Genomic DNA, 25,353 nt, shown 5'->3' on the forward strand with positions numbered 1-25,353 from the left:
AAAGAGAAAAGATTAAAAATCTAGTAGCTTCCTAATAATCCCAGGGATCAGCTGAAACAAAAATATCTTGTCTAAGCTCCCAGCTGCCTGGTACGCTGGTGTGTCCTGGTTAGGAGAACCTCCAGAGGCCTGGGGTTTCCCCTCCATTTGTTAGGAGAAAGAATGTAATGCTGATTTTTTAAAATTAAAAAAATTGGGCTAAAACATACATAGCATAAAATGTACCATTTTAACCATATAGTTCAGTGGCAAAAGAATATTCACATTGTTGTGCAGTCGTCACCAGCATACATCTCCAGAACTCTTTCATCTTCCTAAACTGTCAGTGAAACAATAACTCTTTTTTAAAAAAATAAATAAATTTATTTATTTATTTTTGGCTGCACGCGGGCTTTCTCTAGCTGCGGCGAGTGGGAGCTACTCTTCGTTGTGGTGCACGGGCTTCTCATTGTGGTGGCTTCTCTTGTTGCAGAGCACGGGCTCTAGGCACGCAGGCTTCAGTAGTTGTGGAGGGCGGGCTTCAGTAGTTGTGGCTTGAGGGCTCTAGAGCACAGGCTCAGTAGTTGTGGCGCACTGGTTTAGTTGCTCCGCGGCATGTGGGATCCTCCTGGACCAGGGATCGAACCCGTGTCCCCTGCATTGGCAGGCGGATTCTTAACCACTGCGCCACCAGGTAAGTCCTGAAACAGTAACTCATTACTCCTGCTTCCCCCTGCCCCTGGCAACCACCATTCCACTTTCTGTCTCTATGAACTTGACTGCTCTAGTATTTGTCTTTTTGTGACTGGCTTATTCACTTAGCATTATGCCTTCAAGGTTCATCCATGTTGTAGCGTGTAAGGCCAAATAATATTCCATTGTATGAATATATCACATCTTGTTTAATTGCCATTCATCTGTCAATGGACATTTGGGTTGTTTTTACCTTTTGGCTCTTGGGAATAATGCTGCCATGAACATGTGTGTGCAAACATCTATTCAAGACCCTGTTTTCAATTCTTTGGGGTATATACCCAGAAGTGGTACATATATACAATGTAATATTAGCCATAAAAAAATGAAATAATGCCACTTGCAGCAACATGGATGAACCTAGAGATTTTCATACTGAGTGAAGTAAGTCAGACAAAGAAAGGCAAGTATCATATGATATCACTCATATGTGGAATCTAATTTTAAAAAATGATACAAATGAACTTATTTACAAAACAGAAAAAGACTCACAGATTTCAAAAACAAACTTATGGTTACCAAAGGGAAAATGTTGTGGGGAGGGATAAATCAGGAGTTTGGGATTAACATACACACACTACTATACATAAGATAGATAACCAACAAGGACCTACTGTATAGCACAGGGAACTCTACTCAATATTCTGTGATAACCTATATCAAAAGAGAATCTGAAAAAGAATGGATATATGTATATGTATAACTGAGTCACTTTGCTGTACACCTAAAACGAACACAACATTGTAAATCAACTATACTCCAGTTAAAAAAATAAAAGTGGAGGGATCGTGAGAAGTGAAGGAGGGAGACAGCCACCGATGGAACCAGAGGAAGCTGGGACACCTGAGTGTCTGCCTGGGGGCGGCCATCCACCCAGAAGGAGCCCAGGGGAGAGGCATTGGGAAAAGCTACAGTAACAGTGGGGGAACAGTGGAGAGTTTAATGAAGGTCTGCTCACAAAGGGGTGGGCAGGGTTAAAGGAAACCAGCAAGCTGGCAGTGAAGCCTTGAGGGCTGGAAGAGTGTGGAGCCTTCACCAGGTTAGGGGTGAAGGGCAAGAGGAGGGAGCAGTTACCAGAATCTGGAAAAGACCAAGAGCCCTGGGAAGGGGCTGCCTTACAGGGGAGCCCTGGCGTCCAGGAGAGGGTGGGCCCATGAAGCCTGCAGGGAGGGCTGGGGGAGAGAATCAGTTCCTCTCAGTCTCCTCCAGCCTTCTGAGACCTGCTGGCACCTTCATTGGCTGAACCAACCCGAGGGCAGAAGACAAGGGCCCGCCCTGAACAGTGGCCATAGGCCAAGGCAAGGGGGTCCTGTGTGATCACTCACCTGCACTCAGGGCGTGGTCTGTGGGTCAAGAGGACGTGCCCACCTGAGATTTCCCTTCTAGGCCACACTTGGGTACTGGGACCCAGAATCACGTCCACACAGCCCGGAGCCCACCTCGGGACCTGCCCGGGCCTCCTCCCTAGGCAAGCCCCGGGGGTGGGGGTGGGGGCTGTACTGCGCATGCGGGGTCCCCCCTCCCCTCCCCCCCTCCCCAGTGCTGAGAGGGGGCTGAGGGCTGCCTTTCAGACGGCTTTCGATAGAGCTCAGATAGTGGGCGGGGGTGTCCACCAGCACACGCCAGGGTCTTCTCTGTGCCGGCTGCTGCTATGGTGGGAAAAGGGCAGCTCCGGAGCTGGGCCCGCTCTCCCTGCCCTGCCATGTCCCGGTCGGAGCTCCCAGGAGTCAGAGCTCTGAGGTTGGGCTTGGCCTTCTGGGTTGACATGAACGTGTATTTGTCAAAACAGTAGGCGAGGCTATATATCATTTTGCAGTTTCTTAACTTGATTTATAACCTTTAGACATTCAAGCATGTGGCATATGGGCCCCCACTTGTGCTCCTGCCTGGGGGTGGGTTTGTAAATGTGGACGCTGCCCTTAGTGGTCAGCTGCCCAGCACAGAGCAGGGCGGAGTGTGGGTCTGCTTTCCCAGAGGGGCAATGGCTGGACCGGCCGAGATTGAGTGAGCGGGGAAGATGGGACCAGGGGCAGGTTGCGGCAGTGGCTGGGCCTGCAGTACTCTCCCCATGTCAGCTTCTAGAGCGCAGGAGAACGCTTCCTGCACCACATCCAACCACCAAAGGGCTGAATTTAGGAGACGAAACATTGGCTCCTGTGCTTCCTTGAGATAATTGCAAAACCCATACTTCCCGCCTTCACTTAGTGAACCTGCTGATTTTCTGTCAGCTTTCTCTTAGGCGACTCAGGCAGGGAGCTGCGGAGACCTTGCTGATTTTGCCCCCCTCCTTCCTGCCCTTCCCCCTCCTAGATCAACCAAGTTGAATCAATTCATGCATCACAGTGTCTCTCAGATCTGCCCCCTCACACCACACATTCTCAATGCCTTCTTGGGGGGTGAAAAAAATCTTAGACATTACAATGGTTGTGGCCCTCCAAAGCTCCACCTTCCCTTCCCATCTTATTCCTTAGTATTTAATTTAAATTTAAATGAATTGATACTTAAATAAATAAAATTTTCTCTTTCGTGGATGATAATGATAACAAGGTTGGAAGCATTACCGACACCAACACCATGGCCCCCAAACCCCCCCTCGTAGCCAAATTCACCTTCTGGAAACACCCCTTCCCTGCGCTGCTCCCTCAGAAACTTCAGGGCTTCCCATATTCTACGGGATGAAATGCAGCCCCGCCTCTCCCCTCTGTGTCCCGAAAGTTCCACCGTCTGGCCCAGCTGCCTCCCCAGTTTACCTCCCCCTGACAGGACTCTTCTGTCGTAGAAGGCTCTCTCTCCCTGCACGTCCGTGCTCGAGTCTGCCATGAACATCTGTCCATGGTGGCCCCCTTGCGCTGTCCTGCTTCATCTGACAGCCTGTCCCTGCCTAGAGCCCAGTTTAATTCCTTTCCTCTAACAGGAAACAACTCTCAGCTATTTGGATCCATGTTGAAACTGCACAACTCAGATTGGAACTTGAACTCACTGTCTTTTCATTGAAATCACACACCTGGTCTCAGGACTTACTGAAGCTCAGGTTCTTTATGTCTTAGCGCAGAAAGAATTCAGTGAGAGACAAAGTGATATGTAAGAAGTGGATTTATATAGAGAGATACACATTCCATAGACAGAATGAGGTCCATCTCAAAAGGCGAGAGTGGCCAGACTCATCAAGAAGAAGAGGGAGAGGACTCAAATAATAAAATTAGAAATGAAAAAGAAGTTACAACGAACACCACAGAAATACAAAGCATTGTTAGAGACGACTACAAGCAACTCTATGCCAATAAAATGGACAACCTGCGAGAAACGGACAAATTCTTAGAATGGTATAACCTTCCAAGACTGAACCAGGAAGAAATAGAAAATATGAACAGACCAATCACAAGTAATGAAATTGAAACTGTAATTTAAAATCTTCCAACAAACAAAAGTCCAGGGCCAGATGGCTTCACAGGTGAATTCAAACATTTAGAGAAGAGCTAACACCCATCCTTCTCAAACTCTTCCAAAAAATTGCAGAGGAAGGAACACTCCCAAACTCAGTCTAAGAGGCCACCGTCACCCTGATACTAAAATCAGACAAAGTGCTACAAAAAAGGAAAATTACAGACCAATATCACAGATGAATATAGATGCAAGTATCCTCAACAAAATACTAGCAAACAGAATCCAACAACACATTAAAAGGATCATACACCATGATCAAGTGAGATTTATCTCAGGGATGCAAGGATTCTTCAATATATGCAAATCAATCAATGTGATACACCATATTAACAAATTGAAGAATAAAAACCATATTATCATCTCAATAGATGCAGAAAAAGCTTCTGACAAAATTCAACACCAATTTATGATAAAAACTCTCCATAAAGTGGGCATAGAGGGAACCTACCTCAACATAATAAAGGCCATATATGACAAACCTACAGCAAACATCATTCTCAATGGTGAAAAACTGAAACCATTTCCTTTAAGATCAGGAACAAGACAAGGATGTCCACTCTCACCACTATTATTCAACATAGTTTTGGAAGTCCTAGCCATGGCAATCAGAGAAGAAAAAGAAATAAAAGGAATACAAATTGGAAAAGAAGAATTAAAACTGTCATTGTTTGCGGATGACATGATACTATGCATAGATAATCCTAAATGTGCCACCAGAAAGCTACTAGAGCTAATCAATGAACTTAGTAAAGTTGCAGGTTACAAAATTAATGCACAGAAATCTCTTGAATTCCTATACACTAACAATGAAAGATCAGAAAGAGAAATTAAGGAAACAATCCCATTCACCATTGCAACAAAAAGAATAAAATACCTAGGAATAAACCTACCTAAGGAGGTAAAAGACCTGTACTCAGAAAACTATAAGACACTGATGAAAGAAATTAAAGATGATACAAACAGATGGAGAGATATACCATGTTCTTGGATTGGAAGAATCAATATTGTGAAAATGACTATACTACCCAAAGCAATCTACAGATTCAGTGCAATCCTTATCAAATTACCAATGGCTTTTTTTCAGAACTAGAACAAAAAAATCTTAAAAATTGTATGGAGACACAAAAGATCCCAAATAGCCAAAGCAATCTTGAAGGGAAAAAAACGGAGCTGGAGGAATCAGACTCCCTGACTTCAGACTATACTACAAAGCTACAGTAATTAAGACAATATGGTACTGGCACAAAAACAGAAATATAGATCAATGGAACAGGATAGAAAGCCCAGAGATAAACCCACGCTCCTACGGTCAACTAATCTATGACAAAGGAGGCAAGGATATACAATGGAGAAAAGACAGTCTCTTCAATAAGTGGTGCTGGGAAAACTGGACAGCTACATGCAAAAGAATGAAATTAGAACACTCCCTAACACCATACACAAAAATAAACTGAAAATGGATTCGAGACCTAAATGTAAGACCGGACACTATAAAACTCTTAGAGGAAAACGTAGGAAAAACACTCTTTGACATAAATCACAGCAAGATCGTTTTTGACCCACCTCCTAGAGAAATGGAAATAAAAACAAGAATAAACAAATGGGACCTAATGAAACTTAAAAGCTTTTGCACAGCAAAGGAAACTGTAAATAAGACCAAAAGCCAACCCTCAGAATGGGAGAAAATATTTGCAAACGAATCAACAAAGGATTAATCTCCAAAATACATAAACAGCTCATGCAGCTCAACATCAAAAAAACAAACAACCCAATCCAAAAATGGGCAGAAGACCTAAATAGACATTTCTAAAGAAGACATATAGATGGCCAAGAGGCACATGAAAAGCTGCACGAAATCACTAATTATTAGAGAAATGCCAATCAAAACTACAATGAGGTATCACCTCACACTAGTTAGAATGGGCATCATCAGAAAATCTACAAAGAACAAATGCTGGAGAGGGTGTGGAGAAAAGGGAACCCTCAATCCCACTACTGGGCCTATACACAGAGAAAATCATAATTCAAAAAGACACATGCACCCCAATGTTCACTGCAGCACTATTTACAAGAGCCAGGTCATGGAATCAACCTAAATGCCCATCGACAGATGAATGGATAAAGAAGATGTGGTACATATATGACTCAGCGATGCGCTGGCTTCTCATTTGCAGTGGCTTCTCGTTGCGGAACACGGGCTTTAGGTGCGCGGGCTTCAGTAGTTGTGGCACAGGGCTCAGTAGTTGTGGCTCATGGGCTTAGTTGTTCGTGGCATGTGGGATCTTCCTGGACCAGGGACCCATGTCCCCTGCATTGGCAGGCAGGTTCTTAACCACTGCGCCACCAGGGAAGCCCTGCAGTGATATCTTTATAATAAGTCAGGTGTACATAAAGGTATGTGTCTGTTTCTGGACTCTCCACTCTGTTCCATTTGTCAATTTGTCTGTTTTTAGGCTGGTGCTTCACCACTTATTACTGTATTTCTATAGTAAATCTTGATATCTGGTAGAGCAAATCCTCCCACCCTCTTTTCCTTCAAGAAGGACTGCCATTGGAACTTTGAATTTCCTAATAATCTCTTTGCCAAGTTCCACAAGAAAATCTAAGGGGGTTTTGATTAGAATTGCATTGAGTCTATAGTTTAATATGGGGTAATTAATATCTTTACAATATTGAATCTTCCAATCCATGAACATTATTACTTAGGTCTTCTTTCATTTCTCTCAGTATTTCATAGTTTTCTTCATAGAGGACATTCAGATATTTTGTTAGATTTATTTCTAGGTACCTATTCCTAAGTATTTTTGATGCTACTCGTAAGTGGTATTTTTGAAAAAATTTCTTTTTCTAACTTTGCTGGCGTATAGCAATACAACTGATATTTGTATACTGACCTTGTATTCAACATCCTCATTAAAATCTCATATTAAGTCTAACAATTTATCTGCTGATTTTTAAAAAATTTATATACGCAATCTTATACAAATAATGGCTCTTTTGTCCTAGTTGTCATAATTTTTTTTCATTTCTTGCCTTATTATATTGTCTAGGACCTTTAGAACAATGTTGAACAGAAGTCGCATTAACAGACATACTCAATCTTAAAGGAAATCTTACAACATTTTATCATTAAATATGATGTTTACTGTAGCTATTTTTTGGTAGTTATCCCTTTTCAGATTAAGGAAGTTCCTTTCTATTCCTATATTTTTCAAAATTATAAACGGGTACTGATTTTAGCAAAGGCTTTTCCTGTATCTTAATCTGCAAATGTGGAAAATTATATTGATTGATTCCAAAAGTTTCCAGTTTTATGTAAAAAATCTCAATCTTAATTTTTAAAACATTTTTGTGTTTAGTACACTTAGGTATTTTTAGTTTATGCTATTTCAGTATCATTAAATGCACACAAATTAAGAATTGTTATATTTTATTGGTGAATTGAATAATTTATTATTATGAAATGACCCTCTTATGTCTATTTCATCTGTCTTTAAGTCTACTTTACTTGATATAATATAGCTACACCCACTTTCTTTTATTTATTCTTTGCATGTTGTATGTTTGCATCCTTTCATGTTGTATCTTATCTTTTCTCCATCTTATATTTTCTTTTTTTTTTTTTGGCCACACTGTGGCATGTGGGATCTTAGTTCCCAGACCAGAGACTGAACCTGCACCCTCTGCAGTGGAAGCATGGAGTCTTAACCAACCACTGGACCGCCAGGAAAGTCCCTCCCTCTTATATTTTCAGTGTGTCTCTTTAAACAGCATGAAGCTGGATTTTGTTTCTTTTTGTTTGTTTGTTTGTATTTGTTTTGTTTTTTTAAAGAAGATATATTTAATGGAAGAGTCAGACAACAGAAGTGCAGCTTGATGACTTTCTGTTTGTTCGTTTGTTTTTGGCCATACCACGTGGCCTGCGGAATCTTAGTTCCTGAACCAGGGTTCCAGGGATCGAACCCGTGCCCCCTGCAGTGCAAGCATGGAGTCCTAACCACTGGACTGCCAGGGAAGTCCCAGATTTTGTTTCTTGATCCAGCTTGATAAACTTTCAACATTTCTGAATTATCAAGTATGAATATATTTAACTGGAGCATTTAGACCATTTACATTTATTGAATAATTTATACATTGGTTCTAAATCTATCATCCTATCATATCCTTTTTATTGTCCAACCTATTCTTTATGTTCTCTTTTTTTTTCTCCTTCCTTTCTTGCTTTCTTTTAGACTGATTATTTTTGATTATACCTATTTTGGCTTTCCTATTTTAGTTTTGAAAATATATACCCTTACTACTTTTTTTTGTGGTTCCCTAGAAAACAACATGAATCTTTGGCTTAGAGTACTAGTATGTTAATTAATTATTTTTACTGTCCTCCAGACAATGCAAAGACCTCAGAACACTTTCACTCCATTTATACCTCTCCCTTCTTAAACGTTGTGTATTTTTATTTAGTTTTTTCAATCTTACAACACATGGTTAATATTGTTTTATATAGTCAGTGTTCCCTTAGAATCATACATATATTCACTATTTTTGTTGGTCTTTATTCATTCTTGCATCTCCAGCTTTCTTTCTGGATGATACTCCTTCTGCTTGAAAAACACCTTCATTTAGGGCAGGATGCCTGTTGGCAAATTCTGTTTTAATTTGTCTTAAAATTCTACCTCACATTTATTGTTGTAGAGTCAGTGGAGAAGAAATGACATATAGCTTTATTTCAAAAATGGATAAATCCCTAACGTGTGCTCTCCAGGACCATGTGAGGAGAAATAATTGCAGAAAGTCTAGGAACCAAGAAAAGCTCTTGGCTAAACACATATTTCCCTTCTGAATTTGTTGCCTCACTGGCTATACTGCCTGAAATTCCACCAGTGACTTCCATTTGGCTCACCAGATCCCTCTCTGAAAGTAAAAAACCCACGTCAGTGTTCATGGGCTAAGGCACAAATGCCTAGTTAGCTTATTTTCTTTCTAACACCTTATAGGACTCAGTCATACTCTAAACATAAAACTGTTCACGGGAAAAAGGAGAAAGACCAGTAATTTGGAAGAATTTCTCGAAAATCAGGTTGGGAAGGGCCACAAAATGAAGAGCTCGGGAGAACCTGGGGGCGGAGCGTTAGTCTTGGGCTGCGGGGCAAGTCAAAGGCAAAGGTCATCTCCATTGCACTTGGACCAAGGAGGGCAGAGCTGTTGGTCCCGTTCAAGCTTGGGGTGCGAGTCCCCGAGTGCAGCTCTGGAGCCTCCTGAGCACACAGATGTTTTCCAACAACCCAGGATCCTTGGAGCCAGACCTGCACTCCCATGTGGGCAATACCTCCAGAGCCTGAACGCCACCCTCACAGCCTTCATCAAATTTCTCTCCAAAGGACGGCTGGAACTGCTGTGGGCCCGGGTTCGATCCCTGGTTTAAAAAAAAAAAAAAAAAAAAGGTTGTGCTCATTTGCTTTCATGTTTAAGAACACAGAAAATAGCCACTAAATCCCACCAGTAATAAATAAAATGCTCCCATTCTAACGGGCTCAGCCAAAAGCCCCAAATCTTTCATGGTGGGATTGCAAGTCTTAGCAAACCTACCAGGGGGGAGGTTTGGGGAGAGCCGGTGAGCCCATTCAGTGCCCTGGCCCACCAGAGCCTGTCAGGATCTCTGATCCTCCTCCCCTGCCCTCAGCCAAAGTCCCCGGCCCTCCCAGTCCTCATTCCCTGAGACCCAGACTCCCCCTGCCACCCTAAGCTTCTCCCAGCTCAGACCACGGTGGGTCGGCAGGCCCTAGTCCTGCACTCCCTGTCCAGGGCCCAGGGGACCCAGGTACAGTGGGCTGGCCTCCAGACAATGCCTTCCTCTCAGAAGGCCCCGCCCAGATGCCACCTGATGCTCTCAGAGACATTTTTTTGCCTGTGAATGGAATAGCATTCATTAATATGCTTGACAGACACAGGTTTTTTTGTTTTCCCCATTTAAGACTTTTTTTAATATTAAAATCTAAAAAAAATTTTATGGAAGCATAAACATACATAATCCAGCTCATCCACTCATGCAACAAGCATGGGTTAAACACCCATGTTGGCCCAGGAAAGGCACTTAAGGTAGACACAGTCCCCGCCCTCATGGAGAAAGCTTAGGCACCCAACCTGCCAGGAAGTAGCAAGAAAACCCTCATGGAATCTGAACCACTGCCTCACCCCTGCTCCGCTCAGGCTCCCCTGGGAAGGGGGTAGGGGCTGTCTGCTCGCGCAGTGCTAGAGAGGAAGGCGCCTTAACCAGCCGTCTTTGCCTCTCTGCAGGCCCTGCCATCCCGGTGGGCGTGGACGTGCAGCTGGAGAGCCTGGACAGCATCTCGGAGGTGGACATGGTACGAGGCGCGCTCCGCAGGCAGCGCCGGGGCGGGCTGCTGTGGCCGAGGTCCCTTGGGGGCCTGCGGTGGGTGGGGCCACGCTGGGGCAGGCTGCGTCTGGGGGCGGGGCCAGAGCTGGAGCGGATGAAACCGGGACTTGGAGTTTGGCCCAGGTTTAGTAAAATCCAGAGCCTGGCTTCTGCAGCTTCACGGGTAAAAATAACTTGTGGGCCCGGGGCGGGGTGTTAAATGCAGATCCCAGGCCCCGCCCCAGACTTCCTGATTCGGTCTCTGGGAGTGAGGCCCAGCCCTCTACGTTCTGAACGCGCCCCTTTAGCGGTGTGAGGGGCCGGGCCCGCCACACTTGGAGGAGCGCGGGAGGCGGACGTGTTCCCCTTCAAATTCTGCAGGTCTCTGCGCGCCAGCGCCCGCCGGGAGCACGGCTTCTCCGCTCACTCCTTGGCAGCGCCCAGCAGGCTCAGGCGGGCACCGGAGCGTCTTTGAAGAAGCCTCGTTTCAGCTGAGGCCTGACAGCTGTAGGGAGGGCCAAGCAAGAGCGCGTACGAGGTCTCTGAGGCAGTGTTTGCAAACTGAAAGGGTGGCGGACAAAACGGGGAAGAGAGGGGCTGGAGAGGTGGGCCAGTGGGGCGGTGCTCCCCTCCACGGGCGGGCCTCCGGGACAGGCAGGAGGAGCCTGAGTGTGGTTGGCAGAGCAGACGTGGGCCACCGCATGCTTCCTTCCAGCCTTCCTTCAACCTGCTCCTGGAACAGGCTCTTCTGGGTAGTTATTTATTCATTGGCGTTCATGTATTAGCTCTGGCTACAGTGTAAGGGCTACACTCTTGGTTTCAGGCACCAGCTATGCAGACGAGGAGACACTTTTTAACAGGATAAGCTTTAAGGCTGAAATTATAGTAGACATGCAGCTGCCCATCTCCTCATTCATTCATTTCCCCCCATTTTTCCATTCTGCAGATATTTATTGAGCATCCAGTATTGTGCCTTGCCAGGCACTAAACTAGGCTCTGGAGATTCAGTGGTGGGCAGGAAACAATTCTGCCTTTAAAGATACTACAAGCCTAATGGTAGAAACCCTCCAAAATTGGACACTTGGGACTTCCCTGGCGGTCCAGTAGTTAAGACTCCATGCTTCCACTGCAGGGGGGCACAGGTTTGACCCCTGGTCAGGGAACTAAGATCCCGCATGCCACGCAGTGTGGCCACAAAAAAAAAAAAAAAAAAGGCAAAATGGGACACTTGACTGTCCAGGTTTCCGGAAGTGTCTGCTAAGTTGAATTGAATGGTTAGGCAATAGGTAAGGAGCCATGCGTGCAAAGGTCTAGGTGAGAGTGCAGGGCTTTGTGGGAATCCAGCCCTGCTGGCCCCAGGGCAGGCGGTGGGCATGCTGCCATTTTCCTTTGCAAAGCCTGAAGGAGGGGCTGTGCTGTCTCTTGGGCTCCAACCTCATGAGGCACAAACATGAGCCATTCTCTTTCTTGTGGCAGCAGCGCCATTGCCTTGGCCGTCGTCCCACAGGGCTGCAGAACTGTTTCCTTCAACTCTGGAGGCTGAGCCTGAGGTGTCCGTCACAGTGGTGGATGGAGGGTCGGCTGTCAGGAAGAGAGCTTTGTAAGCCATCTCTGTCTGGTCTCCCCCCAACTCCCACAGGACTTCACCATGACCCTCTACCTGCGGCATTACTGGAAGGACGAGCGGCTGGTCTTCCCCAGCACCAGCAACAAGAGCATGACCTTCGATGGCCGGCTGGTGAAGAAGATCTGGGTCCCCGACGTCTTCTTTGTTCACTCCAAAAGGTCATTCATCCACGACACCACCACGGACAACATCATGCTGAGGGTGTTCCCGGATGGGCAGGTGCTGTACAGCCTGAGGTAACTGTCCACGGGGTCATGGCCTCTGTGTCCAATGGCATCCTAATATGTGTGGACAACGCCAGGGATCGTTTGACTGATTTACCACTGTATCGTCAGAGCTAAACTGTGCTTTTCACAGTAGGTGAGAAAACAGCATTTGTGGAATGAATTAGCTAGTCAACTCTTGGTTTAAAAACCACCACCAAAAAACCCCTCTTTAAAAAAAAAAAAATGTATATGTGTGGTCTGTCCCTTTGGCCCCGAAGAGTTTGTCACTGTGTTTGGGTCTGTGGGTTACATGGGAGGGTCTGAACCTTCTGATGATACTTAGAACTCTCTAAAGATGAAATGACCACCGTAGTAGGTGCTGACTTCCCTGTCATCAGGGATCTTAAGGTTAGGTTAGGAGACTAATTGAACCTGAATGATCTGAGGGAGACGGTGACCTTCTATGTACCCTCCACCCCTGAGAGCCTATGATTCTAGTTTATTGGTAATAAACATTAGGAAAATAATGACAGCTACTGTTTATTAGATGCTACTGCAGATTGGCTTCTGGGCTGACTTGAGTGATTACACGGTCTCATCCCACACCTTGTACAGTTCGCCAGAATTCAGTGCTAATAGCCTTGAGTTGGGGCTGGGGAGGCAGGGCATAACCTCCGGGCATCTCTGGGGAAGACGAGTCTCTGGATGCGGGCAATGCCCAGAGAAGGGTACAGGCGTGGGCCATGCACAGCCGGCAGCCTCAGGAGCTGGGATCCGGGCAGAGCAAATACCATCATCTACAGAAGACAAAACTCTAAAAGTTAACTTAGAGGGACTTCCCTGGCAGTCCAGTGGTTAAGACTCAGTGCTCCCAATGCTGGCGGCACGGGTTCGATCCCTGGTCAGGGTGCTAAGATCCTGCATGCTGCACCGCGCGGCAAAAAAAAAAAAAAAAGAGTCCTGGGTTTCCGAGCTTCTGCAGTAGACATGAAGAGGCAGCTGCCCTTGGTCGTGTCTTTGTCCTCCTTACTCTGGGCAGGTATATGAGCCAGTAACTCACTGCACGAGCCAACATGGTTTTTTGGGTTCTAGGATTACAGTCACCGCCATGTGCAACATGGATTTCAGCCACTTTCCCCTGGACTCCCAGACCTGTTCTTTGGAGCTGGAAAGCTGTAAGTGTCTGTATTCGTAATGGCAAATCTTTGCCTTATTCCCTCTCTGTGCCATTTTAGTAACTATGAGACTGAGTACTGCCTGCCAGGGATAAGACCTATTTAATCCCTGGCTGAGGTAGGATGGCCCTGTTGCTCCTGCCTCAGAAGAAAAGGAGTCAAATTAACTTATTTTCCTCTTCCCAAAGATGCATATACAGATGAAGATCTGATGCTGTACTGGAAGAATGGGGACGAATCCCTGAAAACAGATGAGAAGATCTCCCTGTCTCAGTTTCTGATTCAGAAATTCCACACCACTTCCAGACTGGCCTTCTACAGCAGCACGGGTAGCTAACTTCTGCCGCGGTCGGATTCAAATGGGGAAGAAAACACATTAGAATTCTTTTTCAGTGTTAACTTTTTCCCCTTCCAATGAAAATAACTTTTCATTATTCTAATAATGCCCAGTCCAACAAGACATAAACAGCACTTAAAAGCAGAGGCTTTAAAAGTTGCTGCCCTCTGAAATTCCATGGCCAGAGGTAGTCATTCTGAACAATTCAGCAAACACCCTTACAGACATCCTGCTTTAATTATGTAATTTTACAAAAGTAGGGTCAGAGTGTACACGCTATTCTGTAACCTGATTCGTTTGACTTAACGATATGGGGAAATCTATTTATTACCTGTTTATTTATGTATTTATTACTGGATTTACCTATGTATTTATTACCTATATTCAGAGCTATAGGTTCATTTCTTATGCGTAGTGTGACCTCTTCTTGGACTTTGGGGCCATGTTTGAAGTTTTGAGAGGATCCATTTGTCCGCTCTTCTTGAATCTCACCATCAGCCCTTGTGTTAGTTTCCTAGAGCCGTCCTAACAGAGTACCACAAACTGGGTGCTTGAAACGATAGAAATGTGTTCACTCACAGTGCTGGAGGCCAGAAGCCTGAGCGCCATGCTCCTTCTGAAGGCTCTGGGGAGGACTCCTTCCTTGCCTCTTACTAGCTCCTGGTGGTTATGGCATCGCTCCAACCTCTGCCTCTGTTGTCACGTGGCATTCTCCCTGTGACTCTGGTCTTCCCATGGTGTGTCTCTGTGCATCTATGTCCAAACTTCCCTCTTCTTTAAGGACACCAGTCACTGGATTATGGGCCACCATAACTCAATATGACCTCGTCTTACTTTGATTACATGTACAGAGACCCGATTTCTCAATAAAGTCACATTCGCAGGTGGTGGGATTTAGGACTTCAACCTACCTTTATACGCTACACAGCTCTGCAATATAGAGCTGCAATACACAGCTCTGCAGCAGCCACGGAACCCTGGAGGACTTCTCACTTCCTTACCGTTTGTCCCAGTGCTGAGAAGCCTAGGCCTGGCTGTGGGAAGCTTTTGGGCTACTGTCTGCCCCTGCATGGCCACCATCTCCCCGTTCGCCTGCCCCCAGCCCCACCCTTCTGTTTGCAACATCAAACACTGGAGAAGAGCGAGTCCCAGCCAAGGTTGCCTTGGTGTCAGGACAGCCCACACCTGCTTTCCCTTTATGCCCGTGGTGCTCACCCCATCCCTTTCTTCTCTTTTGCTCTGATGTGCATTGCCACACAATTTTCTTTTCTCATCTGTTTTTGGCAAGTTCAAATCAACTCTCTTTCTAAAACCATTTTTAAGAGTTCCCGGTATAACTTTTACTATGTGTCACTGTTTTGAGTGCTTTATATGAATTAACTAATTTCTACCCAACAGATCTGTGGTGTAGATCGTAGTATACCCAGTTTACAGATGAGAAAACTGAGACTCAGAGAGATTAGATTTTAGAAAGGAAATGTATTATACTAAGCCAACCAATCATTAACTTTTTTCTTTTTGGCCGCACTGTGAGGCTTGTGGGATCTTAGTTCCCCAATCAGGGTTTGACCCCGGGCCCCAGCAGTGAGAGCAAGGAGTCCTAACCACGGGACCGCCAGGGAATTCCCTATTTTTTTTTTTTTTTGGATCATTAACTCTTTTTTCTTTTTAATTTATTTTTGGCTGTGCCGGGATCTTAGTTGTGGCACACGGGATCTTTTTGCTGCGGCGTGCGGGCTCTTTGTTGTGGTGCGCAGGCTTCTCTCTGGTAGTGGTGCCCAGGCTCCAGAGCATGCAGGCTCAGTAGTTGTGGTGCATGGGCTCTCTAGTTGTGGTGTGTGAGCTCAGTAGCTGCGGCACGCAGGCTTAGTTGCCCCGCAGCATGTGGGATCTTAGTTCCCTGACCAGGGATCAAACCCTCCTCCCCTGCATTGGAAGGCAGATTCTTAACCACTGGACTGCCAGGGAAGTCCCTTGGATCATTAACTTTTAACTTTCTGCTGAAGATGAGTGTGATGACAGGGGAAGAAGGGCCCCCAGGGAAGGAGTTTGGTTTTGCCTCTGCGATGGAACCTCACTGGCTTCTTCCTGTGTCCCCCAGGCTGGTACAACCGTCTCTACATTAACTTCACGTTGCGTCGCCACATCTTCTTCTTCTTGCTGCAGACCTACTTTCCTGCCACCCTGATGGTCATGCTGTCCTGGGTGTCCTTCTGGATCGACCACAGAGCTGTGCCTGCCAGAGTTTCCCTGGGTAAAAGCATTTGATAAGGTGTGATAGGGTGGTTATTTATTTATTTTTTTCAATCAATCACTATGTAAAGGAGAAGTAAAATCATCATTCAGGGTCCTTAACCGATGGGCTGTCAGAGTCAGAAGGAGCGAACTTTCCTCCTGCTTCTTGCTTTCCATTCACATACTGCCCTCAGTTTCCCAGACTACACTGTGAAAACCACAGGGAGCTCAAACCGCATCAGCTCTGCTCAAATCATTTCAGAAGGATAGCACCTACTTGGGGTGTAGACTTCCACCACTGGCAGTATCAGAGCTCAGTACTTTGATAAATAAGACAATTCGGCAAATGCCCAAACTTACTCTGCAAATACAAAAACTTTGTTGGCCTTATTTAGACAGACTGAGAGTTTGGGAGCGGGGCCCATATTTCATGATTTCTGGGAAGGAGAGGGCTGTACTCCCTGGAGCTGTGGTTTAGTCCTTCATAGACCCTAAATGCCAGAGTAAATATTTGCAATTCATCATTGAGATTTGGACAAAATCAGGTTGGGCACTGAGACATGTGAGGGTTTCACCAGCAAGGCACAGTGAAGAAGAAACCTGTATGACAGGCTTCCAGGAATTTCCACAGTCTTCCTGGACTCAGATGAGGGAGGATGTGTTCTTTCCTTGACGTTTAGGAAGGTTCCTTGAGAGGGGTCCTGTAGCCCCTGCTTTTTAATTTTTATTGTTTTTATTGAAGTAGAGTTGATTTTCATAGCCACTGTTTTAAAGTCCACATCTGAGCAGATCCTTTGGGAAGCTGTGCTGATCTGAGCAACCACATTGCAGAAACCCAGGCTCCTAAGTGGCTCAGAGTGAAAGGGGACGGGCAGTTGGCTGGGAGGAGAACGGGTGGGCTGCGCGGGAGCAGATCCCTGCAGATCCTCACACCTCGATGCGGTGGAAACGTGCCCTGGCCACTTCCTATTAGGTGTAAGAGAGAGCAAATGTAAAATGGGCCTTAGTGAACTTATTTACAAAACAGAAATAGAGTTACAGATGTAGAAAACGACCTTATAGTTACCAGAGGGGGAGGGGTAAATTGGGAGATTGGGATGGACATATACACACTATTATACATAAAATCTCTTTAAGCATCATAAGACCTTGGAAGAAACATACTACAAAAATCAGTATAAAAGGGTTAATAGTTGAAAAAAAAGGGACTTAGTGAAATGTGAGGGCAGCTGTGTACCCTTGTCAGTGGCTGAACTAAAGCTGGATGCTGCAGGGATCACCACGGTGCTGACCATGTCCACCATCATCACGGGTGTGAACGCCTCCATGCCCCGCGTGTCCTACATCAAGGCCGTGGACATCTACCTCTGGGTCAGCTTCGTGTTCGTGTTCCTCTCGGTGCTGGAGTACGCGGCCGTCAACTACCTGACCACCGTGCAGGAGCGGAAAGAGCGGAAGCCGCAGGAGAAGGTGAGAGAAGTTTCATTCGTTTCCTTGTTGGAGCCCATGCTGCTGGTTGGATGAGAATAGCGGGAGGGAGCTTTCATGGAGAAAAGGGAGATGTTTGTGCAAAAGGAGGAGGATCCGTTTTAGAATATTCTAGCTTCCATCACAAAGGATCCCAGAAAGTAGAAAGTCTTTGGACAAAGACTAGGAAGACTTGGGTTCTTGGGCCCAACTCTGCCATTTATGTTGGGCCTCAGTTTCCTCATCTGTTAAAAAAAAGTATAACAGAACCCTCACCCCACCTTCCTCCCAGGGTTGTTGTAAGGGTCACAATACCCTTACAAAAATGTATATGAGAGTTGTTTTGAAACTGTGTGGTTCTAGATGCACATAAATTATCACTATCATTACTGAACCTGTCTAGGGAAAATGTCTCTACGTCCTGTGAACAGACAAGAGGAAAGTTCTAGCATAAAAAACTACTGTATTTATCAGTGGTCTGGCCCAGTGAAAATTCAGCCACACACAACCTTAGCCTTTAGACTCATTGGAAATACTATGCTATCTATACGATACTGCACTATAGTAAAGTCTACTACGGGATGGAATGCAAATGGGGAATTCAGGGCAATGCACCTGGGCAGAGAGGGAAAATCTATTCTATTCATATGCGGACTCTTATTAATCACATTAAGAAATAAAATGCCAACTTGTTACCAAATCCTTGCTAGTCATTGTACTGATCAAAATGGGTGTTTACCTAAAAGGTGTAGAGATCAGGAGACGTGAAAATTCCACATTTATGTGTGTCTAGCTGGCTGGGAGCTCCTTAGCCAAGGGAGCTTTAAATTTTAGGAAAGAGGACCTGTTGCCTTTTTAAAAATAGTCTTTTAATGCCCACATTATACCTGTTAAATTTTTCCAATTGTCTTCAAATATGCTAGATTGTTTAAGAGTTTATATTTTAAATTGTCTTCAAAATACTATTGCTTCAGCATTTGAGGATTTGTTCAATTTTTTTTTTTTTTTTTTTCCCCAGCTGGTGGGATCTTAGTTCCCCAACCAGGGATCGAACCCAGGCCCTTGGCAATGAAAGTGCCGAGTCCTAACCCCTGGACCACCGGGGAATTCCCTCAAATTTTGATAATCTGTGCATTGATCATTATCAAATGCCTTTAGAATATACTTAAACACTTTTGATTTGTAATCTGTTAGGCTTTCCTTGTGTAGAGCTGTTCAAAAAATAGCAAAGCCTTCATCCGACAGATATGCGCCCATGAACCATTAACAGCACATAACTTGTACTCAGGCAGATCACTAACCTGTTGCCATACAATGGGCCCGGTGTTTGCCAGTGATGATACGATGCTGGCTAAAGAGCAATGAGGAAATCATCCGTGGACAGCCCTTTGGGCTCCAAGTCTAGCTCCATGTCTATGGGAACAGACAGCTGGGAAGTGAGGGCTTGTTCTCCACTGTTGTCAAGCACGCGGTTGAAAGGCTGAGAAGCTGTGGCTGCTGGGGAGGCAGACCGGTGGGAGGACACGAAATCTCTCTCCCGCTGCCCCACAGAGAAACCACTGTTCACAACGTTAACATGGCCCCCAGCGGAGCTGAGGGTCCCAAAGTGGGAGCCCAGGAGCAACTGGCCTGGATTCACCTTCTCAGCCTATTAAAGATGAAGATTAAGGGCTGGACCCCAGACCTACGGGCTCAGAATCTCTGGAGATGGCACCCTGGAACTGGCCTTGCTGACAAGCTCCCAGGCAGTTCTGATGCTCCCTGAGTTTTGACTTCTGCTCTGCAGAGGGCAAAGTTGACTGGAGCCTGCTAGGTTCACCATGGTTCAAAAGGGGACTCACGCTGCTTTGGGTTGAAGCCGGCAGGCAGAGTATAGTTCTGCTCCCCTATGTGTACTTGAATTCTTTGGCTGATCTTCCAGACCCAGTGCGCCAGGTGCCACTTAATTTTTCTTAGAAATGAGCTGATGTGGGAAATAGAGATTCTCCATAATTTGGGGCATTTCCTGATTCTAACTCAAAATCTTAAATGTCTGTTTTTATTTTAGCAGAAAGAATTTCAGTTTAGAGCAAGGAAAAAGAAGACTCATGTCTTACAAAAAAGAAGTCCCCAGTGATATAACAATATCTCACAATTTTACCAAAGTTTGGGTGTGATTTTATCTAAATGCAAAGAATTGAATAGATGACTTCTCACTGACCTTTTATCCTTAAAATCTATGAGTTAATTATTCTAGGAACGTATTAATGTGCTACTTAATTATTGTTGTTGATGGGACAAGACATAGAAATAACAATGAAACAATCATGCCTGATTAAAAAAATAGCTCTCCAAACCACGGATTTCTTCAAGTGTAAAAATACTTCAAGTAATTCTGATTTGACATAAAATCATTCATCTATTTTTGCATTCTAAAGCTTCCTGGTATCCACCTGCGTATTTCAAGATCCATGACAATAGGAGGAAATGTGTGAAATGTCATTATTTCACTTTCCCAGATGGAAAAACAGAGGCACCACAGGGCTGAGAGCCAGGTTAGAAACATATTAAAGCCAACAGGTTGAGAATAAACCCAAGGTCAGTTGGCTGGATCAGGCAGGCATCATACCTTTGGCCAGCATCAGCCAAACACAAACCTTTTTTACTTTGGTATGTGAATCCTCGTTTAAATTTTCAATAATCTGTACATTGATTATCATCAAATACCTTTGGATTATATTTAAATACTTTTGAGTTATAATCCATTGGACTTTCCTGTATAGAATCATTCAAAACATGCCAAAGCCTCGGGGCTTCCCTGGTGGTGCAGTGGTTAAGAATCCGCCTGCCAATGCAGGGCACACGGGTTCGAGCCCTGGTCCGGGAAGATCCCACATGCCGCAGAGCAACTAAGCCCGTGCGCCACAACTACTGAGCAGGCGTACCGCAACTAATGAAGGCTACGACGTGCCTAGAGCCTGTGCTCCACAACAAGAGAAGCCACTGCAATGAGAAGCCCGAGCACCGCAACGAAGAGTAGCCCTCACTCGCCGCTCACCGCAACTAGAGAAAGCCCACGCGCAGCAACGAAGACCCAAAGCAGCCAAAAATAAATAAATAAATAAAATAGATTTAAAAAAAAACAACATAGCAAAGCCTTCATCCAACAAATATGGGTTCATGAACCAGCCGTTAACCGGTGCCAGCTTTGCTGGGGAGGAGTTAAACAAGACCATTCCCTTCCCTCCACCTTATAATTTCTTTTTTTTTTTTAAATTTTATTTATTTATTTATTTATGGCTGTGTTGGGTCTTCGTTTCTGTGTGAGGGCTTTCTCTAGTTGCGGCGAGTGGGGGCCACTCTTCATCGCGGTGCGCGGGCCTCTCACTGTCGCGGCCTCTCTTGTTGCGGAGCACAGGCTCCAGACGCGCAGGCTCAGTAATTGTGGCTCACGGGCCCAGTCACTCCGCGGCATGTGGGATCTTCCCAGACCAGGACCCGAACCCGTGTCCCCTACATTGGCAGGCAGACTCTCAACCACTGCGCCACCAGGGAAGCCCTATAATTTCTTATAAACATTTTCATACACACAGAAATGGTTGAAAAAATAGGATAATATACATTCATACACCCTGCCCCTCCATCCAACATTGTTGACATTTTGCCATTTTTGTGTGAGCTTTTTCTCACATAAACATACTTTTGTTGGTGCAGCTGAACCATTAAAAAATACATGACAGGGGAAAGGGGGGAGGGGGATAAATTAGGAGTTTGGGGTTAACAGATACACACTACTATATATAAAAGAGACAAACAACAAGAACCTACTGTATAGTGCAGGGAACTATCTTGTTATAACCTATAATGGAGAAGAATCTGAAAAAACATTTTATGTATATGTGTATATCTCTCTCTCTATATATATATATCTGAATCACTTTGTTGTACACCTGAAATTATGCAACACTGTAAATCAATTATACTTCAATTTAAAAAAAAACTTGGAGGATTATCCAAGAAAAAAATATATAAATAAAAAAATAAAAATAAAAATACATGATAGGTACCATGATCCTTTACCTTTAAGTGGAACTCTTTAGAATAAGGACACTCTCCTACCTAATCATCTTTTGATTCATGCACACAGTGGTGGAGGTCCATGGCTGGAACCAGAAGAGGTGTGTTTAAAGTCCTGAATCTGACACTAACTGTCTGATCCCAGGAGAATTGTATAGCCTCTCTTGGTCTTAGTTTTTGCTTCTGCAATTGAGGGCATTTGGACTAAATCAGTGGTTCTGGATCCTGGCTGCATAGTAGAATCACCTGGGAGCCATAAATTAATTAGTCTAGAGTGGAGCCTGGGCATGGCCAGTTTAAAGAGCTCCCAAGGTGAATCCAATACACAGCCAGGATAGAGAATCGTTGGACAAAGTGATCTCTGGAGATGCTTCTAGTTCTGCCTTTTCTGTGGTTCTGAGAAGCCATGGGCTTTACTCTCGGCCCAGGCAGCCTCCTATGGGCCTCTCACAGGCCTAAACATGCCTGACATCTCCCCTTGTGTTTGCTGCCCACAGTTCCCATGCATGTGTGGAATGCTCCACTCAAGAACCATGATGCTGGGTGGAAGCTGCAGTGAGTCTGAGGCCAACAGCCTGGCCGGGTACCCGAGAAGCCATATTCTGACAGAAGAAGAAAGGCAAGACAAAATAGTGGCCCACCTGGCCCTGAGCAGTGAATCCAACTCCTCCAGGAAGAAGGGGCTTCTGAAGGGCCAGGTGGGTCTTCGCATCTTCCAGAACACCCACGCCATTGACAAATACTCCCGGTTGATATTCCCAGCTTCCTACATATTTTTCAACTTAATTTATTGGTCAGTGTTTGCCTAGGGGCTCTGAGGCTATGCCTGGGGAAGGGCATGGACATCTCTGGTGTCTGGCTGGCCGCCCACACGTGGACCTGCTGAGCGTGTCCCCTCACAGAGCAGCAGCTCTTGGACCACCTCGAGCAGCATCCTGGCTCCCGGAGGAGCCCAGGAGCCCTCCAGCTGCCCTCCCCCAGGCCTCATGGGCTTGCTCATCGTTCATGCTGTGTTGTGTCCCACTTCTTGCCGCTCTGGGACTGTCTTCTTCTGTTCTTGTGTGTGAACAGGTTCATGAGAGCCTCCCTCCAATAAAAAAAGACTCAAATGCCTCCCAGATGAATGTTCTGAGACCCTTATGAAGCCTAGGATTCAGTTGTAAAGGGAAGGGAAAAATGAAGGGCAAGCTTAGGGGCATTCTGGATAGGAGACAGGAAATTAAGATTCAAAATAGGAATAAAAAAATCTGTAAACCCTACACTGGATTAAGTGCCTATCTAGGAAAGATAAAAAACTCAGATCCCAGACAGGAAATGATTTGACCTGGGTGAGTCTGGCAACTCGCATGATTTTGCAGTATTAAGGGACATCATTCATTCATACATCCATTCAACCATTCATTAAATATTGAGTACCTGCCCTGTGCCAGCGCTTATTTTTCTCAGCAATGTGTGACAACATGCATTGAGTATTGCCAACCAGGGAAACCACCCAAACCCATCAAAGTGTAGAGTTTTTATTGGGGGCTGGCCATCTGGGTACAGCTGACTGCCTATATGGCTGACCTTAGTCTCCAGTTCCTTCAGAGGCTGAGCTGATAAATCTCAGCCTGAGACCCCGTCATAAATCACATTGTTAGCTTAGACCATCTGGCATGGCCGTAGGCCCCCAGGTGAACAAAGACCCTCCAATCAGGCAGGACAGTCCAGGGGTTTAGAAGTTACCTCCCAGGAGCTAGAGGCCAAGGCCCAAACCTTTCTTTTGTCAAGGTTAATCCTTTACTGCACAGCAATCATTGTCAATTCCTCATTGTTAATGTGAATTACTCTGCTTCTAGTATAGATTCATGCAGCAAACATTAAAAAAATCCCTGCACTAGATACAGTAGGGTCCACATTAAGAGTAAGAGATCGTCTTATTCTTGTATAGCTCTCAGAAAAAGGACTGGTCAAGGATATGGTATACAATTATGTGTAAGTTAAAAAGTATTAAGCGCAACAAAGATGGTTCAACGTGTAATGGGAATTCTAAGGAAGGAAAGAATGATTTCCAGTGGAAGACTGGATCTCGTGGAGAAAACAGCTTCTGAGCTGCTCCTTGAAGGTTGGGGATTTGGAGAAGAAATGTTCATGCTAGGTGCACATGTAGAAAGTACATGCTAGATATGCGTGGTCCGATATGGTAGCCACTGGCTATGTATTTATTTAAATTTAAGTTAATTAAAGTTAAATAAAATTAAAAACTCAGTTCTTGCCACGTTGTGGGAGCCACATTTCAAGTGCTCTACTCGATAGCCACATGCGGCCAGCGACTACTGTATTCGATAGTGCAGATCTAGAGAACATTTCCGCAATCACAGCAAGTCCTGTTAGACAGTGCCGCTGCAGATGGAAGGATCGGCCTGAGCAAAGGCATAAGAGACGCGGGAAAGTTTGGGATTGCAGAGTATAGTTTGCGGGGCAAGTCATCTGTTTTGGCTGGATCCTAGGTTGCAGGAAGAGGTGAGAGACCAGCTTTGTCTGCAACACTAGGGGTCACAGTAGGTCCCCCGCCCCTCCCAGTGCTGATGAGGACAGCTTCCCCTCCACGGAGTTGCCTGGCCCAAGACCAGCGGCTCTCCCAGCTTCAAGGACAAATGAAGAATGAAGGTACATAAACAAGGAAATTGGATGGTACAGGGCACCTGGACATGTTTAGAAACTTTTACTCTCTAGAGACTCTCCTAGGCCACAATGCTGCTCAAAGAATGATAATTATTGATACATTGTCGTTAAATATATCCTATTGCTTTGGTTGTCTTATTTAATTCCAGTACTGCTCTGCTTCTGACTACGTCGTCGTCTTCATAAATTGAGGCTCATATAACGTGGTGGCCTGATCACACTTAAAAAAAAAAAAAAAGATGTATTTTAACTAGCTTATACAGTGAACTGGAGTTCATTCTGTAGCAAACATGTAGAATTGTAAATAGCATTTTATCATGTGGGACCGTGAACCAATGACACCATCAGATTTAGCACAGCTTTACTGCAGTGTGATAATCTGACTCTACTTGAGAAAAGTAGAAAATTAAATGAGGTGAAAAGGAGACAACAGTAGGAGTAGAGAACAGGAACTAAGGAAATTTTGAGAACGGAACGATTCACCTTAGAGACAGGAAGATAGAGGAGTAAACATAATTGTTATCAGGGATGCTTGAGTGATACTTTATTTCACTGAATCTAAGACACTATCAGATGTAAGATGCACCCATAGTTTATGTACCACTAAGCAAGAAAAAATGCTGCTAATTAAATTATAGCAACCAATGATTATAAGATGAAGCCTGACTTCACCCATATTAAATTGTGAAAAATGTGCATGTAAGAATAAAAGAAATAGGTATTATACAAAAACTGATGATCAGACATACCTCTTTGACAATAAGGAGCCAACATTTATTGTGCACTTGTCTTCAAGGCCTTGTGCCAGGGTGAGGGGATGGGGTGGTGACAGATAAATGCATGGGAAACAGCTTTCAGCCGTTAAGAAGCTTACAGTGGTAGCGGGCATGGTTCAAAGGAGGGGGAGATTACAGCATTTGAGGAGTAGTGTTATTTATGGTAAATTCTGAGCAATGGATAGGTATAATTTCAACTAGTAGAAAGGAGGGGAGGGAATATTAACATGGAGAGGGAAAGCTTGGGTGTGTTTAGGGGCA

General features: G+C 44.9%; 1 protein-coding gene and 1 long non-coding RNA gene across 5 annotated transcripts in view; one reads left to right on the forward strand and one right to left on the reverse strand.

Moving 5' to 3' along the window:
- GABRR2 (gamma-aminobutyric acid type A receptor subunit rho2) overlaps nt 1–24,135 on the forward strand; it is a 38,895-nt gene extending 14,760 nt beyond the window's left edge. The window contains exons 1-8 of one of the 4 annotated variants that reach the window (XM_082473965.1): nt 10,817–11,080; nt 12,189–12,412; nt 13,475–13,557; nt 13,746–13,886; nt 15,996–16,148; nt 17,376–17,599; nt 22,150–22,350; nt 22,451–24,135. In XM_082473965.1, coding sequence (XP_082330091.1) covers nt 12,198–12,412; nt 13,475–13,557; nt 13,746–13,886; nt 15,996–16,148; nt 17,376–17,599; nt 22,150–22,350; nt 22,451–22,795 — 1,362 coding nt within the window. In that variant the 5' untranslated portion in view covers nt 10,817–11,080; nt 12,189–12,197 and the 3' untranslated portion in view covers nt 22,796–24,135. Of the gene's footprint in view, nt 1–10,470; nt 10,734–10,816; nt 11,088–12,188; nt 12,413–13,474; nt 13,558–13,745; nt 13,887–15,995; nt 16,149–17,375; nt 17,600–22,149 lie in introns of those variants that run through there. The other 3 variants (XM_082473964.1, XM_082473962.1, XM_082473963.1) reach the window with 3 other exon arrangements.
- Nucleotides 7,286–10,532, reverse strand: LOC309666539. The gene is made up of 2 exons (XR_014267153.1): nt 10,369–10,532; nt 7,286–9,589 (listed from the first exon to the last, which is right to left on the reverse strand). It is a non-coding gene; the product is annotated as an uncharacterized lncRNA (long non-coding RNA).
- Nucleotides 24,136–25,353: the final 1,218 nt, after the last annotated feature.

The sequence above is a fragment of the Balaenoptera physalus genome (genome assembly GCF_965194825.1).
Source record: "Balaenoptera physalus genome assembly, chromosome: 9".
Taxonomy (NCBI): Eukaryota; Metazoa; Chordata; class Mammalia; order Artiodactyla; family Balaenopteridae; genus Balaenoptera; species Balaenoptera physalus.